General features: G+C 38.2%; 1 protein-coding gene across 3 annotated transcripts in view; it reads right to left on the reverse strand.

Moving 5' to 3' along the window:
- The window catches only part of ntng1a (netrin g1a), a 174,967-nt gene that overhangs the window by 10,384 nt on the left and 144,515 nt on the right, over nt 1-20,068 (reverse strand). For 2 of the 3 annotated variants that reach the window (XM_052114047.1, XM_052114046.1), the window contains exons 5-6: nt 13,482-13,508; nt 9,524-9,568 (exon numbers count right to left, since the gene is read on the reverse strand). In XM_052114047.1, coding sequence (XP_051970007.1) covers nt 9,524-9,568; nt 13,482-13,508 — 72 coding nt within the window. Of the gene's footprint in view, nt 1-635; nt 771-5,168; nt 5,337-9,523; nt 9,569-13,481; nt 13,509-20,068 lie in introns of all 3 variants that reach the window. The other variant, XM_052114048.1, reaches the window with a different exon arrangement.

Here is a 20,068-nt window from a genome sequence, read left to right on the forward strand (position 1 = left end):
TTGACCTTTGATGCTGGAAGCCCATGGAAGCTCATACCAGAGAATACAAATCAATGCTTGATATGTGGATCATCATTTCAACCGCAATGCTTGGAGCCAAGAGCGAAGCACCAGCCATCACAGTGTGACCAAAACATCAAACAGCCAGAAAACACAGCGTAGCAGTAGCACAGGTGTCAACCGTTCTGCTAACTCCAAATATTAGCTCAGCTGTCTGCATTCATCTGTGCACATTCACGCAGGTCCTGGGTTAGAATCCACTCAATTGCACATGCATGGAATCCTGCCAAGATTTGTTTACATGTTTTAGCACCAAAAAAAATAAATATATATATATATATACTAATAATACAAATATTATTACTAATATCATTCATAATAAAATGTTATGATGATAATACCCTCCAAAAATTAGAGATGCAATTTAACATCTAACAAGGCAGTATAACAGGTGTGACTAAGCCACTGATGGAAGTCAGTCCCAAGTTATTTTCCAAGGGCTTTAGGCAAACCAAGCTGCTCATTTCTGGGTAGGCCGAAAAGCAGCAGCAAACAGAGAGGGAGGGTGAGAGAGAGAGAGAGAAAGAGAGAAAGCAAGGGACCAAAGCTGCAGATTGGGTGGACGTTCTACTTACATTTGCAGCCATTGTCCCACAAATATCCTGGCAGACATTCGTGGCACTTAGCCCCTGTCGCTCCCTCCTTACATTTACAATATCCTGTGCCATTACAGCGATCAGAGTCTGAGCCAAAGGGATTACAATTACAGTCTGTAGAAACAAGACAAACACATACACACAGTGGAGAGACGGGGTCTGCGGTCTTCAACCTCTCAGATCAGCTCATGAATAATATCCCTCTGTTTTCTACACAAACAGCGTTTTCGGCTCAAAATGGGCCTTTGCTGCCACCCTCATGCAAATTACTAGACTACAGAAGACAGATATAAAACCACGGTTTAACTGAATATTTACCTCACATCTACCATTTCAAAGGATGGGAAGCCTTAGCTGGGGAAGGTGAGTAAGAGTGGACATGGAGACAATGGCATTTACTTAAGCATGGAAATCATAAGCTTGAGAATGTTTAACTTGGAAGTCCTATAATGCAAAAATGCAGGGTTATGCAAACCTTTAACTGAATGTTGCAATGAATACTCATGTTCTTATAAAATAATAAATATATCTTTATATATACACTCACCTAAAGGAATATTAGGAACACCTGTTCAATTTCTCATTAATGCAATTATCTAATCAACCAATCACATGGCAGTTGCTTCAATGCATTTAGGGGTGTGGTCCTGGTCAAGGCAATCTCCTGAACTCCAAACTGAATGTCAGAATGGGAAAGAAAGGTGATTTAAGCAATTTTGAGCGTGGCATGGTTGTTGGTGCCAGACGGGCCGGTCTGAGTATTTCACAATCTGCTCAGTTACTGGGATTTTCATGCGCAACCATTTCTAGGGTTTACAAAGAATGGTGTGAAAAGGGAAAAACATCCAGTATGCGGCAGTCCTGTGGGCGAAAATGCCTTGTTGATGCTAGAGGTCAGAGGAGAATGGCCGACTGATTCAAGCTGATAGAAGAGCAACTTTGCCTGAAATAACCACTCGTTACAACCGAGGTATGCAGCAAAGCATTTGTGAAGCCACAACACGCACAACCTTGAGGCGGATGGGCTACAACAGCAGAAGACCCCACCGGGTACCACTCATCTCCACTACAAATAGGAAAAAGAGGCTACAATTTGCAAGAGCTCACCAAAATTGGACAGTTGAAGACTGGAAAAATGTTGCCTGGTCTGATGAGTCTTGATTTCTGTTGAGACATTCAGATGGTAGAGTCAGAATTTTGCGTAAACAGAATGAGAACATGGATCCATCATGCCTTGTTACCACTGTGCAGGCTGGTGGTGGTGGTGTAATGGTGTGGGGGATGTTTTCTTGGCACACTTTAGGCCCCTTAGTGCCAATTGGTCATCGTTTAAATGCCACGGCCTACCTGAGCATTGTTTCTGACCATGTCCATCCCTTTATGGCCACCATGTACCCATCCTCTGATGGCTACTTCCAGCAGGATAATGCACCATGTCACAAAGCTCGAATCATTTCAAATTGGTTTCTTGAAGATGACAATGAGTTCACTGTACTAAAACGGCCCCCACAGTCACAAGATCTCAACCCAATAGAGCATCTTTGGGATGTGGTGGAACGGGAGCTTCGTGCCCTGGATGTGCATCCCACAAATCTCCATCAACTGCAAGATGCTATCCTATCAATATGGGCCAACATTTCTAAAGAATGCTTTCAGCACCTTGTTGAATCAATGCCACGTAGAATTAAGGCAGTTCTGAAGGCAAAAGGGGGTCAAACACAGTATTAGTATGGTGTTCCTAATAATCCTATAGGTGAGTGTATACAGTATATATAAAAATTTGTGGCATGAAGGGAACACACAAATTACAAAATCAAGACAAAAACATGGTGGAGTGTTCCAAATTTTCCAGTCCATTTGCAATCCAAAAGTGCATTAAAGTTGAGTACTGATCATTCTCAATTGAGAAATATCTCATCTCACAGAGAAATGAAATGGAGATTGCAACACATTTTATTTATCGTATGTTAAATACTTACAAATGAAAGGATTTTTAAAAAGAAATAAATGGGTCATTATCAAAATATGATGACAAACATGTAAAAGATGAAAAAGAAAGAAACCCAATTTAAAAGGAATCGTTGTATAACCCAACCTTTTAAAAATAATATGAAATGGTTTGTTTTACACATTTATATATATATAATATATTATATTTATTATAAAATATATTTTCTTTTTTTTATTTATTTAAATTAGTCAACTGCATGAAAAAACCCTTGTCCACTTCATCTGTTGTGACATTTACAGTTATTTATTTTTACTCATTTTTGTTTTCTCAGGTCAAGTATTAGGGCAAGGCCTAACAACTATACAAAAAAGCTAAACAGATTAAGTAATAAATAACTTAAATAATTCAAAAAGAATGTTTGTCCCTTGACTTTATGTCACTGGTGTTGTTAATGTAAAAAAGTTGTGTTTTGAAATAACAAATACTTGTGGAAAATAACTTTAAAGGTCAAAGTTCAGAGGAAGAAGAGGCTGTTCAAATGTGCATGCAGAGATTTTCCCACCATGTTGACAAAGTTAATTGTTTACAAAAGTTAATTTAAATATGTCATTGGTGTTACATTATTTAATGTTTGTGTGAAAGATTTGTGTATATATATATATAATTATTTAATAGTAGGATTTATTGATTTTAGTCTGATCAGTGGTGTATGTTTTGTGATGCTATTGACACTATTTTAGAAAATGCACATTTTAAGAGAATTTGTCACTGGTGTTACAAGCCTTGCTTCATTCGTTAAACAAAATAAAATAATAAAATAAAGAACAACAGTCAAGTTGTCCTTCATGAATAAAAATAATGTCAAGATGTTAAAAAAATAGCTTTTATCTGCAAAAATCTAAATTAAAATTTTCAACATTTTGTTGACCCAAACCAGGGCAGAAGATTTTATGCATCATGAATTGATTGAATTCTGAAAAACAACCAACATCTACTTCTGAGAAGGCTTTTTGACCAGGACGTGGAGGCTGAATTAAGCTCAAGTTTACCATCAAGAGCACTGTGACGCATTCCAATTATAACACTTCTTTTTCAAATCTAGCATTATTTGTTATTATTGCTAAATCCTTATATTTTCCTTTGGAATAACATGCATGAATGAATTCTGCACAATTTGTATTATAAGAAAATGTGGTTAATTTTGACTTCATGTTGACATTAATTGTTAGGCGATGTCAGTGACAAAACCAGCGTTTGACCTAATTTGATTTTTGCCAGATAAACCAGATCCTTAGTCAGGGTCTGGTTACTCTGATGGTGCTTCCAAAGGGCCATTACAAATCTGGATCTCTGGGATGTCTACAGAGAAAAGACAAAAGATTTCTTCAGATTTTGAGCTACTGAGAGGTACTATGTATTTAAGTTTTTATTATATTAATTTACAATAAATAAATATAATTAATTCTTTGTTCTTTCTCTGAAGAACTTGGACGTGTAGCATGAAACTCTTGTGGAATGGCATTTCTGATTTCATTATGCTGTTCATATACCAAATTGTTTTAATGAGAAACACTAATCATTCATTTTGCAATGCTCCTTCTGCTCTTCAAAATAAACGCAAGCACTATTTCAGACAGCCACATCTGCTGAGAAGAACTCTCTATACATGCAAATTCAGCATTTAGGCTTTGCTTAAGAGCTGGTGCTTTTAAAATGTTTCATTTCAAAGCTAAATACATTAATGCTTATTAATTATTAATGTTTTGCTAAAACACCAACATAAACCTCACCCACAATGTACTTTCCACATATTTTGACAGTTCGGTGGCACTTCTGTGACTACAGATATTGCAGGGTTGAGGAAGAGGTCAGAGTCTGTGACCTGTAACACCTAAAGATGTGTGTGGAAGTCACAAAGCCATGACCTGCTTCAAGACGTCTCTCTTGCTCTGTTCCTTGTCACTTGCTTTCTCTTTCCCAGAGTCTAAAGCATGCGGCACCTTTTTCCATAGGGGATAGTACTCATAGACACCTCACTATAGAAGTGTAATGGCAGACATCACAGCCTCACTGTGAAACCTGTCTGAATTCTTGTCTGTCTTTTTTATTTTTGCTCTGTATTTTTATTCTTTCTTTCTTTCTTTCTTTCTTTCTAGAAACTAAAGTCTTTAATGTCTAGTAACTTATGTCTTTGCTATTGCCTGTAGCGGTGTAAAGCTGTAGCTTTGTAAAATCAAACATAAAGAAAAACTAATTAAGATGGTGCATCTACAGTGTCTTCTGTCATCATCTGCCGTGGATCACATGCTATATTTCTGAAATGCAATTTTAGTGGTTGTTTATTTGCCCCAAAATAGGAGAGATGTAAATTGGGATATTGCTAATGCACAAAATTATGTGTGATAAGACTTGAGTGACGACAGAGGAATAGACAAACACACAGAAGGGAGTGAAGGGATGGAGGTTGATGGAGCAATAGAAGGGAAGGCCAGATGGCTGATTTGGGGAGTGTGTGATGTGTGATAAGCCATGTTTGTTGATGAGAGTGCTGGAGGACTGACCTATGCAAACATTCTCATCATCCAGATCTGCTGAGGCATTGCGGTAGTATCCAAGCTTGCACAGCTGGCAGTGCTGCCCTCTAGTGTTGTGCTTACAGCTCACGCAAATGACGGTGTTTAGCACCTCGATGTAACTGCAGCGATTTGAGTGACTGAAGCATTCACAGTCTTGCAAAAAGGGGAGAGAGATGGGCTGTGTTTAGGGTAAGTGTGTGCGAGTTTCGGCGGCACTGCAGAAGTGGGGCACCATGGCATGCAAGGTTTGGATTGTCTGAAACAGCAGAAGCGTGGCAGGCACTGCCATGGATGCAGCCAGCAGTGTTAGATGTAAGACCACCTTAAGATGAATGGAGAAGCGGTGTTGATATTAGAGAGTTAGCCTCGAGCACACCACAGTGATGGAGAGAAAAAAAAGAACAGAAATGTTACATGGAAACGACGGGGTACAAATAAAACACGGGCAGATGTAATTTTCAACCTCGGCAGAGTGCGAGTGCATATGAGGTTTGAAATTTACATCCACATGTATTTATATTGCATTGCTCATGGTGAGTTGTCTCAAATAAATGATGGAAAGGTGCATTGAAGGAGCTGGAACTTTGAAACAAGAGAATAAAACAATGGCTTATATTTTCTATATCCCCCAAAATAACAAAACCTCAGTTCGAAAATGGGTACACAAACTGCATTCTCTCCATAGAATAACTGCAATAAAATGAAAGACAAAGCATTTTTTTTCCAGTATTGATTCTGTTAGCTCCAAAATGAAAAATAGCACAACCAAACAGAAATAACTTCGTATCTATTTCCCAATAGTCTTCAAATAATCCAAACAACTTTTATCCAGGACCAACAAGAGTCTGTCCTAGTTTCAAAGTGAAGTTTAATCTCAATGCTCAGACACTGCTCTTGGCATAACACACTGATGTGCTTACCCAGACTCCCAGAGTCTCGGTCAAGCAACTTCCCAGTGCCCCCAACCAAACAGGTCTGGCAAATCTTCTCCAGCAATGTCCTCCACATGTCATGGGCAGGATGCAGTGCTCATAAAGCCTCCATGTCTTTCCCTTCAGAGTTGATGCTCAGGCTTTCGGGACAAGATCTGGATTGAGGTCAGGCCTTCTCGGCAGCCTTTTCCCCTGCTCTCTGAGTGGAGGAGTGAGACAGACATATCTCCTGTAAAGCGATCTCTAAAGCTAACTGGATATGTCAATCTTTCTGTCTGGAAAATGTTTTAGAGGGCTTGCTTCAACAATAAAAGAGACAGGGCTTCTTGTATATAAGCCACTGTGGAATTATATCAGATTCAATGTTCTCATCCAAACCTGGATCACCAAGATTGACTGTATACAATGCATTAATCCAACATAGGGAACATGATGCTTCCCCCTCTGAATCATCAAGTTGAGTCTCCACGATTTTAAAGACAAGTGTCCCTAAAGCATTTGGCACATCAGTAAATGGGACAGAGTTTACATACCAATTCAGGAAGGAGGTAATCATAAAACAATGAAGACCAAAAGGCACAATGCAAATGGAGAGGGAGGATTGGACTCTTGGAATGGGACGGGACAAGGATAGGTGTTCTGAAAGTACTGGAAATACAGTGCTTATTCTGGATTCATTTAGGGAAGAGTAGTGTTGAGGGGTTGTAATTTGAATGACATACACTGACACAGTATTAAGAGTATATGAATCATAGTCCTCCTACCTCTCTTACTGTTTGCAACTTGTACAGAAGGAACGGTTGACAAAGCAACTTGAGGAGCAACTGGACAAAATAAAACACAAAAAACAAACTAAATAAATCAAATAAAAACATGACTATTTATTCAAAAATAAATTCTAAATGATGGTGATATGAACATTTTTGACTGATAACGATATTAACAAAAAATGATAGGTATACTGATATTTTGCCACTTACCATTTGTCATCAGATCACTGCTATACTAAGGAATTATGCTTTACAATTTTACAAAGTAGAAAAGCTTTTTTTCTGTTCTAAAAATATATAATTTCCATAGAACATGGATTGGATTTCTTGAACACAGGATGACATTTTAATGAGAGGAAAATAAATATATGATAAAAAGATACAAAAATGAACTAAATGTGATAACATGATGTTTAAAATAATTTTTTTTACTTTTACTGACTTAAGCCCTGACTGAAGCGCTGAATGCAGACTATATTTTAAAGCGCAGCCTTTTAAGGTTTTTAGATGGTTTCCCTCATCGTGTAGCCAATAGGTATGTGCAGCTTTCACAACTTTTACGTCCGTTTATGGCATTTTTTCCTCATTATTGTGAGATCGAGAAAGAATAACGATTTTATATTATGTGTTCTTAGGAGTGCCAGCCCTTCTACATATTGTGGCTATTATTATTTCTGGATTCTGCATTTGAATTCACAGAGTTTTTACAAAGTGTGTTACTAATTAATTATAAAACAAATAGTCTTTGGCGACTGACAAGAATTCTGTTTTAATCCTGTTTCTGTGTCAGTTCATTATTTTTTCAAAAAGCTGTGTTTTTTTTAAATGAAAATATTGCATTGCTGGCAGAAACTGCTCAGCTGGCATTAGTTCAGTTAAGCTTCCCAGGCTTCATGTGTGAGAGCTTGTCAAGCATATATATCCCTAATTCCAGCTGCCAGTCAAATACAACAGCAGAACGACTCGGCTCAGGACAATCACAAAGTTATCAGCTCATCATGCATTCACAAAACAATTCGAAGGGCAATGAGCACAATGTCCTTCACCAACCTCCAACCCTCAATACCCACCCTAACACCCATGAACTCTGTCAACCAACCCTGTATACTTGCACCCCTCTTTATTCATGCCTTTTCTCATCTGTGTAATGGGTTAACTTTATATTGCCTTGAATCAGTCTACCTGAAAACTTCCAAGTTCTCCCCAGCAGGGCTGAGGCTAGAGGTCTTCACGGGTCCACCCTAACCCAAGGACCTGAGACCTGACCCGTGACCTATACGGTTTTGGATCCACATTTTATACGGTCACCCGGTTCGGGTCCCATTCTATTGCCGCGGGTCCCGGGTATAGTTTAACATTATGTGTAATACCTAAGTCAATCCAAAAAGACCCGGCCATGACCAGACAATGCTGATGATGGTGGTGCTGTGTGTCTGTGTTGTGACTTGCAACATTGTAAAATTAGGATTAGAAAGTGTGGGCGAGTAATAAGGTGAAAAACAGAGCAGAGCCACAATGACCTGAGAGACGTCAGAGGCAGAGCGGAGTTAAGGCACATGATAGCAGATTAGCAATGCTAACGTTAGCAGCCGTGGCAATAAACGAGCAATCATTATTATAGTTCAAAAGGGCAAACAGTCGAAGTTATCTTAATGCGAGATACAAAAAAATACTGTAACCCGTTTGTTATCTGTTACTGTGACAGCAAGTGGACTTTTGAAGCTGAAATAATGAGTGGATTATCTATGCTGTTTCAATCAGCAAGAGATGAATCACAGAAAACCTGGATGTATTTTACCAACTTTCTTGGCAAGGAGGATGGATTATATGCATCACGGCCAGGCACAGGGGAGAAGGCTACTAACGTTACATTAGGTAAGACACAAAGTTTTGTTTTCACAACTTGAAATTAACTTGTTAATAGCAATCAGTTGTGAAATCGATTTCGACTGGGTCTGTGTCTCCCGGCCGGGTCTCAGCTTTCAAATAATAGATGGGTCCTGTTCGAGTCCGGCATTTCTGGTGGTGGCGTAGTAGGCTAAAGCACAGAACTGGTAATCAGAAGGTTGGCATGTTCGATCCCCACAGCCACCACCATTGTGTTCTTGAGCAAGGCACTTAACTCCAGTTTGCTCCAGGGGGGATTGTCCCAGTAATAAGTGCACTGTAAGTCGTTTTGGATAAAAGCATCTGCCAAATGCATAAATGTAAATTTACGGGTCCGTTTGGGCACACATTTTTGGACTTGTGAAGACATCTAGCTGAAGTTTAAGAGGGCCAGAGAGAGTGCCAAGCCTAATAAAAATAGAGGGTATACTTATGTAAGTAATTTGCATTTGTATGTGTCTTTATGGCTGTTCAGCTTGCAAGACAGATTGTTTCTTCAGTATTGATTTTAGGAAGGACGATTACTCAAGGATCTCACTGCTTTCAGAACATTGTCGGAACCTTGTAAGTTAATGAGAAAAAAGCAGGAAGAAGTTTTTCTATCTGGAATGTATCAGACTCTGATAACACAGCAATGTTTAAAAAATTACTATGGATGCCATCCAAATTTTGCTTCACCCTAATAGCAGCCTGAAAATATTTTGTGAGTCAGATCAAAGGAAATTGTATCCAAGTTGAAAATGTACCCTACCTTGATTTCGGTTAGCGACACCTAGGGATGAAATGTTCTGCCGAACTGTATGCAAGCAGGAGAAATCAGGAGTTAATTGAATGCACTGGCAGTCGGATATCAGATGCACTAGGACAGGTCCAGATTGGACTCATAGACACATAAACAGCTACACACATCTCCAGATAGGTCATTCATAAAGTTGAGCTGATAGACTCAACGAGAACAAGCAACCAATCACAGATCTTCTCCAGAGATTGTATGTAATTGAGTCGTGTTTTGTGGCTTACTCTATATAAAATGGAAATGACGGCTGACAGAGATGAAAGGAAATCATGTCAGTCTATTGGAAGTAACGTAACACTGGACTGTGCAGTGCAGTCTGTGCACACATGTAATATTGGTTGCAATATTGATTTTAAGTCACTAATTAAAGTATGTTTCTGGCTGTGGGAATAGCAAATAATCATGTCAGAAACTGAGAATGTAAGTGATGAATTGATGAGACTACCCTCAAAATTACATACAATTAATTATTTCCTTTGGTGGAAATATTATGGCTGGGAATAGAGCAGTCTCATGTCAATCTCAGAGGCAGCACTATAGCGAGTGGACAAAACCAAATGCTCCTTCTGTCCAAAACATCTATGATTGTGCCCCTTGTGTGCTGCTTCATGGTTGACCTCAAGTGTGTGGGAATATGAAACGAGGACAGGGTGCAGGAATTCCAGCGAGGACACGTTTATACATTTGATAAAAATTTCCTTTTTTACGAGGTGGTTGGGGGACTGCATGCACACGCAAGATACTGACAAAAAGGAAACCCATCTTAAGAACCCATTATGAAATGGCCTTAATGTCCAATCACATTGGGAGAAATAACTCTTTTTCCATGTGATTTCCAGAATTCCATAAACATTACTATGAGTTTTCAGTTCAAGCTCCGATAATATTTTGTGACAGAAATTAAAGATGACAAAGAAATATGTTTAAAACAATTATTTTTGTAAGATTAATCAGATGATGTGAGCTGTGGATGTGTCAAAATTATTAAGGGTAATGTGTTTCTCTTTCTATAGATTAGTTACTTCCTTTTACTTAATCAGTTGAAGAATATTAAGTTGTTGATTTTGTCAATAAATCTTGTTAAAAACCAACAAAATATCATATTTTCACTATTATTTTAAATAGTGATTGTACTTTAGATTTAGTTTGTAAATTAATAAATTCTTCAAAACAAATACAAATACTGTAAAAGTGCCAAAGCATGCATAAAGTGCACAATCTGGATCCATCTGTTCATCAAACTAATCTAATAATCAGAGAAACACTGTTTCATTTTTCACAACCCTTTTCATGGACATTTTCTTATTTTAATTTTTTTATCTAGTGAGACACAGAAAGTGGGCATTCAACAATAAGCAACCAGTGATCTGCCTGAAAAAGATCTACCCTTAGAATGATGGGCAAATTCAGCTGTCCTCTCTTGTTATATTACATGACACAAACATAAGCAAAAGCCAGCATCGTGCTACTCACAGGACCACAATGAGAGCTTTATTATTGATATAAAATGTGTTCCATATAAACAAGTGATTAGGCATGATGCTCACCGCATCTGCTCTTCATTAATGTGTGAGTTAGTGAACATTCCGATAAAAATTAGATAAATGAGAAGTGACAGATTTTAATCAATGCCATCCCAGTAATGAAATGCAATCCTGTACAGACAAAATCCCATCTTAAAATATTAATTTTGCTCTAATGCCTGCATTAGGGCAATTCTGGCAGGCTTAATAAACTTGAAATAGAATTGGGAAAAGTCAATAAAGAATTCAATTACCCTCAAGCAACTCTGCAGTGTTTTCTTTTTCAGGCATGGTATGACATCTCCATCCTCAAGGACACTTTTACAGTCCCTCTCTCTCTTGCTCTCTCTCTCTCTCTCTCTCTCTAGTTATTGTGAAAGGGGAGAGTACAATATTTGTAATTGTTATAGTCATGGTCAGAGGACAGTTTTTATAGATTCATCTCTGTTTTGGTGTTAAAGAAACATCTCAGAAAAGCTATTCGGGACCCTGGCGACATTGTGAGTGTCTACTCTTTGTGTCTTTCTGTATGGAGGAGGAATACATTTACCATGAGTGAATGAATGAATGTTCATGGTACAGTAGCATGTTGGAGGGTGGTTTGACACCTGCATAAGAGACAATGGAGTGAGCACATGCAGAAATGGTGCGGCACAGGGCATGCTATACAGCCAAACACAAAACACACTTTAGGAGAGGAGTGGGAGGTGTCCACTTGGTCTGACGTTCATTTCTGATTAAATGTGTGACTTTTAGTAATATTTAATACCTGTGGGACTACTAATTACTTTTCAAAAGAGTTTAACAGATGTCAATCTGACTAAATCAACCATCAATTTAAATGTTGATTATTGAGTATTTGATTTGTGGAGTGTTATTGCATAGGCCTATGATATATGTTACACAGTTCCTATGAACTATCCAAACAGGAAAGGTGTATATTTGTCCTGGCCCAGGAAAAGTGATGCATGTGGAAAAATATTCAGGGTTCTACGTGCATGCTGTCTTGTTCAATATCTCTGTGGCTCCAGTTTTTCTATTCACACTCCCAGCTCCAGTAACTCCATCTGTCTGCTGGCTCACAGGGCCTCTGGCATGACCAGATAATAATAGATAGACCTGCATTTCTAATAATAAAACTATATTTTCCTCTTCTGGAGAGGTCCTGAACTTCAATATGCCAATGGACCATTTATATACACTGATCAGCCACAACATTAAAACCACCTGCCTAATATCATGTAGGTCCCCCTCGTGCCTCCAGAACAGCCCTGACCCATCAAGGCATTGGTTCCACAAGACCTCTGAAGGTGTCCTGTGGTATCTAGCAAGAAAATAGCAGCAGATACTTTAAGTTCTGTAAGTTCTGAGGTGGGCCTCCATGTATCGGACTTGTTGGTCCAGCACATCCCATAGATGCTCAATCGGATTGAGGTCTGGGGACTTTGGAGGCCAAGTCAACACCAAGAACTCTTTGTCATGTTCCTCAAACCATTCCTGAACATTTTTTGCAGTGTGGCAGGGCTCATTATCCTGCTCAATGAGGCAACTGCTATTAGGGAACACCATTGCCAAGAAGGGGTACGTGGTCTGCAACAATCTTTAGGTAGGTGATATGTGTCAAAGTAACATCCACATGCATGCCAGGACCCAAGGTTTCCCATATCTTCCCCAGGTAAATGATGCACATGCACATGGTCGTCCACATGATCTAAAAGAAAACGTGATTCATCAGACCAGACCACCTTCTTCCATTGCTCAATGGCCCAGTTCTGACATGCCCATTGTAGATGCTTTCGGTGGTGGACAGGGGTCAACATGGGCACTCTGACCGGTCTGCGGCTACGTTTTGGAGATGCTCTGACCAAGTCATCTAGCCATCACAATTTGGCCCTTGTCAAAGTCACTTAGATCCTTGCGCTTGCCCATTTTTCCTGCTTTCAACACATGAAATTCAAGAACTGACTGTTCACTTGCTACCTAATATATCCATCACTTGACAAGTACATTGCAACAAGCTAATAAATGTTATTCACTTCACCTGTCAGTCGTTTTAATGTTGTGGCTGATCAGTATATAATACATATTAAGAAAAAATATATATTCTGTGTGCAAGTGAAGCATCCGCCTTTGATGTCAGGTTCAGCATTTGAATTAGTCCTCCCACAACCCTTAATATTGCCCAAAGCAATATTGTCGTTTTCCAGAAGCAGCTTAACTGACACTGTTGTAATTAACTTTCAAGATAATCATGTGTGGTTGCAATTTATATCAGGTGGTGTCAATAAGAAATGGAAGTTAAACCAGAAGTGGATGTGAGGGGAAGTGAGAAGTAAAGCTGTGCATCTCGTACTTCCTGTTGATTTAGAGCTATGAGTTTATTTACTTACTAACTGGACCAACGCTATTTGGCAAACCTGGAAGAGAGATGAGAAAAGAGATTTTATCACAAACAATCAGACTTCTGAAATATAAATTAGCAACACTGAAATAATTTTACAATTATAACAATGTCTTCTTGAATAATAAAAAAGACATTAAGCAATTAAAAACAGAAATAAATCTTGACTACCATTTCAAACATTTGATGCCAGCAGAGATCTTCTTTTAGACAACACACATTAAAAAACACACACATCGAAACAAATTAATCTAAATGTAGGACCATGTTCTGGTATTCTACCAGCATCCCTAATAAATAAAAAATAAACAGAAAACAGTATAATGTTCAGTGCCATGTTTCTTCATAAAACAGACGAGTCAGTCGATGTGCTTGCCCATTTGGAAAGCAACGAATGCAGGATTTCCTCTGAACGCTGGAGTGCTCTTGCAGACGATGCTCTGGTGGTGGTAAAGGAGCTGAACTCATGCCCCTGCCATGTGACATCGATCCAGTATGTGCCATCTAATCTGTCTCCCTGATCTCTGCTTCCCATTGACAGTTAAGAGCCAAATTTGTACATGATTGAGCGAGGAAGAGAGAAGAGTGTATAGCAGACAAACTGCATAAGGCAGTATAAAATCTACTATCATGTCCTGGTATTCATGTCCTATTGTGCCAACACCAAAGAGTGTCCTGCATGGACGAAAACAAGTTCTGAAAGTTTCAAAACTTTTTAAATCTTTCAGAATTTAATTTTGAAGGCTTTGTGCAAGCTTAACTCACCTGTACACAAAAGGAAAATATAGCACATGGGACGTTTTGGGCAGTGCTATGTGCAACGACTGTGAGCTATGTCTTATTAAATTTTCCTGAGAATGCTAATTCAAAGCAAATTTTCCATGCCAGCTCAAAGCGCAAGTGGGTGTAGGTGGGAGTGTTTGTGTTATCTATGGGTGTGTGTGTGCAAACTGTGGGTTTATTGTATGTTAATAAAGTGGCACAAAGCACAATTTGCTATTTTCCTGAGAAATAGGTTACTGTCAAGGCGCAAAGTCTAAACTCAGTTCCTGCATTTGCAGCTTGGGGATTCCACCAGCAGATGATATCAAAGTAATAACAATCACTTGTAATACTAATTATGAATTGTGTGTCAGTAGATCAATATGTTTATTATAACTATTAATACTACTACTACTACTACTACTACTACTACTAATAATAATAAAATAATATTGTGAAAAGGAGGAGGGCAAGGCCTTGCCGTGACTATGCATGCCCGGCCCCCAATCAGGGTAGTCAGCCGAGGAGAGGGATAAGTACAATGAGATGCGGCAGTTCGGGAGAGAGAGAGAGAGAGAGAGAGAGAGAGAGAGAGAGAGAGAGAGAGAGAGAGAGAGAGATACAGGCAGCTGCCCTGTATGCGTTTATGTGTTTGAGTTTATTAAAACATTACTTTGACGCATCGTCCGGTTCCCACCACCTCCTTACCATTGAACCTTGATACAAATATGTTTATTTTTATTTTTATACAGCTAATTTACACTACCAAATCATTATGAATGAGCTGTCTTCATTTATATCAATGTAGCTTGATAGGAAATGGAAAATATAATAGACGGTACAATAACCGGAGAAGAACTATAGAACTCAATTGCACTTGAGCCAGACCTTTAGCGCTTTTCACGTGTGATTTCGCTAACCCACTTGCTCCTAGACTTAGTGCACACTTGCACACAAATATAAAAGCTTTATGGCCATACCCACTGACTTTGCACATATCACGTATCACATAGTGCTGCGCTTAAGGCATAGTGTTCTTAAAATAGAGCCCATTATCTCTATTTGGCCAAAATGTTAGTAGCTTTTAAAATTTTTGTTGCCGGGGTTAGGATTAGGGTTATGAGCAATAGTAAAAATTAGGCTCACCTTAGCAAGACCACTAATTAAATATCCAACATTTAAAAGCATTCCGTCTTCTTTCATCATTACCTGAAAGTCTGTTGCAATGAGAAAATCTGAAAAAACAGAAACATATACAAGCATCTAGGGCTGCACAATTAATCGAAATGAAATCGAAACCGCGATATGACCTTTTGCGATTATTAAATTGCAAAGGCTGCGATTTAATTAAATAAATAACTAGTCTGCTCCCTTCAAAGTTTAATTGCACTGCTCAGTCCAGTCTATATTAAATTAGCGTATTGTTACAGTGTTTTCCCTCTCATGCTTAGAGTAACAGAAGTGCTCCGAGTTCGGTTTCTTTTGCTTACGTGCGCTAAACGCTTTATTTACACTAAACTGGCGCGTCCTGGTGAAGCATTTTTTTATTATTATCTGCAGTAGCAGCATCTCAGTCTCCGCAAGAAACAGGTATCATAATAATATCGCAGAATACAAGATGGGGAAAAATTCAAACATCTTTATTAAAAGATTGCTGGGCAAACAGTATTAACAGTATCACCTGTAGAGTCCAGAAACATGCGCTCCTCATTCTCCTTTCATTTGTTTACCTCAAGAGAGCGTGTCGCCCTTATTACACTCCCCGCGGAAACAAGTGAAAACGGAACTAATATTATCAACATCCAACAAAATGTAAAGGAAGGAATATACTTATAATAAATCTATATCAAATATTTAGTTACTATTATATAATGCATTGCTAAATTAAATATAATAAAATAATGAATAAAAAATAACTAAATTAAATGGTGACAAACTAACCAAAGTTTTCACTTTAAATTTAATTACACCAATGGGTTATAAGTTCAACTTCAGTTTGACATTAAGCCTCATTCTATAGGACTATACTATACAGTAAAGAATAATTTGTATAAGCCTACTAGTTTTTAAGGCCTAGAATAAAGCGTAACATTTATATTTTGTCTATACTGAATTATTCAATCAATCAACATTATTTTTGACAGCAACAACTATGGTTTTACCAACAGTGAAATTTAGTTAACAGTGACATTGAGAAAGCTTACATATAACCAGTTTTGACAGAGCTGCTGATAAAAATTAAATGATCAGCATCGATTGATGAGATGAAAATTGGAGATTGGTGTCGGATGTTAAAATCCTAATTTGAGCATCCCTAATATTCAAGTTGACTGTTTCAAAAACTAATGTTGATGATCAGTGGGCTGAGATCCTGTCACAAAATGGACAAAAACACAAACATGGTGGATGGTAACATTTGGATATGAAGAAGACTTTGTTTCCATGGATAATTTATGTATTTATTTGTTTGTGGTTGAACTGAAAAAAGGTCTCAGTTTGGCTCTTTTTAAGAGGGCTCAAATGTGAAAACCCCAGTAGCCTTTTTGCAGTTGAACATGTGGAAAACATTACCATCATAATCGCAGTTCAAATCGCAATCGCAATATTTTTCGAAATAATCGCAATATAACTTTTTGTAGAAATCGTGCAACCCTACAAGCATCTCTATACATGCACTAAACAGCATCTATTGTGTAATACAGCACTGCCCCACTTAGCACATTTACTTTAAATACAGGCAGGCTTTTAGTCTTTGTTTGTATTCACCCTCACAATTCATGTAAGTGCAATACAACCTCATTTTTTATTTATTTATTTATTCATTCATCTCTCCTTTCTACTAGCTGGACAGTTATCCGCATTGAGACGGACACAAAATATCATGTGTCACGTCATTAGATTAACTTTCAATCACAGTGGTATCCAGCCCCCTTTACCTGCTGGAACTCTCCATTATGTCGGAAAGAAGGAATCGAATTGTGAAGCCTGATGTAGAAACGCATTAGGCTGCTTATGTTTATTGCACACTCTATTGATTTTTACCATTTGAACTTCTAGACACTGGGGTCACTTGAATCTCTGAGATCAACTGACTAGGGTGTGTGTGAAAGCAAACACTTGTCCATCCATCTGTCCTTCCTAGATGATCTTATTCTCTTTACTTTTGCCTCATTTTGGAGCTTGATATTAACTACACGCTCATAATATGGACAAGAACAGCATGAACACAAAATGTCGTTTGTGTTTTACGCAAAAAAGAAAGTCAAATAGGTTTGGGATAACATAAGAGTGTGTATGATGCCAGAATTGTAAAATTCTGATTGAACTAACCCTTTAAAATGCCTGAAGAAGATCATGAAACATTACCGTTAGAATAAATATTTTAAAAAATTACAGCAGTATGCAGCACTTATTCTATTCTCACTATCCGTATTCTAAACAAATACTTCCCTTGACTTTGTGTAAAAACACCTTCAGGGTTCCCACACAATTGATGATCATGATGAGGTGTTTTCAGTGTATGAGCGGCCGGCTCTACACCTTCATTTTGAAGTGTGCGTCACTTGCAGATTATTTATTTATTAAATTAAAGACACTTTTTTAGAATAATTATCACACTAGGACATATTAAAATGTAAATGTACATTCAAAAATAAAATTTCGTCCAAATACAATATGTCATATTCCATGACATTCTGCGGTTTATTGCTAATGGCATTTTTATGACTATATTCCATGTTTTCTGCATACTACATGTTGTAACCACGGAATAAGCTGAATCGTTGAATTATTGAAAATTAATTAACATTCCGAGATGTTAAGGCCGAATCATCAAGCTACAAACCCAGTGTGAATAATATATATATATATTTTTTTAAATCAGTGGTCCAACTGTCATCATCTAAAGTTTATAACTCACAGGGTTGCAAACTCATGAGGGTCCAAAATGTTGAATCACTAATCCACGGACAATGTTGAGACAATCACTAATCCATGTTTTCTGGGGTTATTTTTGTTTTTTAAAGAATAAGTTAAAAGCACCAACTTAAGCTATTTTAATGATTCAAGTATAGAAAATTATCTGCACAATTGTGTAGAATTAGCTGTAAAAATGAAGGGTATTTTGGTGTGGCTTGCTTATATTTTACAAATATGTTCAGATTCAATAACACTGTGTAACAATGAGTTTTTTGCAATTTTTTTGGTTCCTGGTTAGTAAGTGCTTTTTCCTAATTGCTTGTGCCAAGAATTTCCCACAAACTTTGCTTTTTTGACCAAGAAATTTACCTATTTTCCAGAACATTCCAGATAGATTCAGTGCTGAGTAAGCTTGGAGTAACTTATAGAACTTTTTAGATCTTTACAGTAATATAAATAATAGTACAAATACAAGGGCCTTAAGTGCCCCAGTTCAGTTTAGATCCAGCTGCCTAAGTGGATACATATCAAGACCTTGCTGGATGCCTTGAAGTATGATGAGTACAGCTGGGAGGTCAGAGAAATGGTGGCATTCCTGATGGGTCTCCAAGGCGCACTTCCAAAATTGGGACTGGCCACAACGGACTGAGTTCTCTGTGGGTAGGAACAATGTCAAGTGGGGGCCACTGTTGGACCCCCGGAAGGTGCCGATGCCACCACAGCACATAAAATTGGGCCTTATGAAACAATATGTCAGAGCTCTAGATAAGGAGTCGGCAGCCTTCAAGTACCTTCAAGACTTCTTCCCTAAGCTGTCTGAGGCAAAGGGCAAAGCCGGTATCTTTGTCAAACCACAGATACAGAAGATCCTGAGTGCAATGAATTCCCCAAGAAGCTCACTAGTAAGGAGAAAGTGGCTTGGAACAGTTTTGTTGCAGTGGTTTGGGGCACAGTGGGCTGTGGGATGTCCCTCAATGTCCATATCCTTGATGCTCATCTTGATAAATTCAAGGAGAACATGGGAGCGTACTCGGAGGAGCAAGGTGAGCGCTTCCACCAGGATATATTGGATTTTGAATGCTGTTACCAAGGACAGTATAATGAGAACATGATGGGAGACTACATTTGGGAGCTGATTCGTGAAAGTGATTTACATTATAATCGTAAATCTCGATTATCTTTGTAGTCATTTTTGTATTACTTTAGTATAAATATATTTATGCTTTGTCAGAGAATGCTACGAATGCACTGATTTCAAAGGGGATTTTACGTCGGAAGGATGAAGCGGGAAATTATGAGACGTTCAACATCGCTTCATAAATTTCAACCATTTAAATTTGTTTATGTGGCTTTGTACTCTCAAAGACATCATTTGTGTGAAAAACACTTTTATGTGATGTTGGAGCCGAGGTTGTGCTGACGTGTCACTTCATAGACTTCAATGTATTCAGCAACACTGACACAAGTCATGTGACATCCCCTCAACATGCAGAAACATCAGTCACTTTTACACATGAATAGCTCTTCCGCCCTTTTCTCTCCATGATGAACAAGGTAGACTCACATGTCGATGCTGAAGTAAACAAACAACATGCCCCTCTCTTTCAGTTGGTCGGTACATGTAGCAGGTCATTCAGATTGTTTATGAATGAGAAGTTTCACGAATGCTGCTCCTTACTTAGCATGCTCCACTAAAGCAAAGCACGTGATTGGTAATAGCTGTAACCAATAAATAGATCTGCCTTGGTTGCACAACAATTGCCATACTCACGATTGGCTGCTGATGTAATCAATCATGATGGGGTAAGCGCAATTAACAGCTGATGTTGTTTCACAATGAGCAGCCGCCAGCAGTGAAAAAACTATATAGATGTGTGTATTTGACTCCTATTCCAA

This window comes from Xyrauchen texanus, chromosome 41 (assembly GCF_025860055.1).
Source record: "Xyrauchen texanus isolate HMW12.3.18 chromosome 41, RBS_HiC_50CHRs, whole genome shotgun sequence".
Lineage (NCBI taxonomy): Eukaryota > Metazoa > Chordata > Actinopteri > Cypriniformes > Catostomidae > Xyrauchen > Xyrauchen texanus.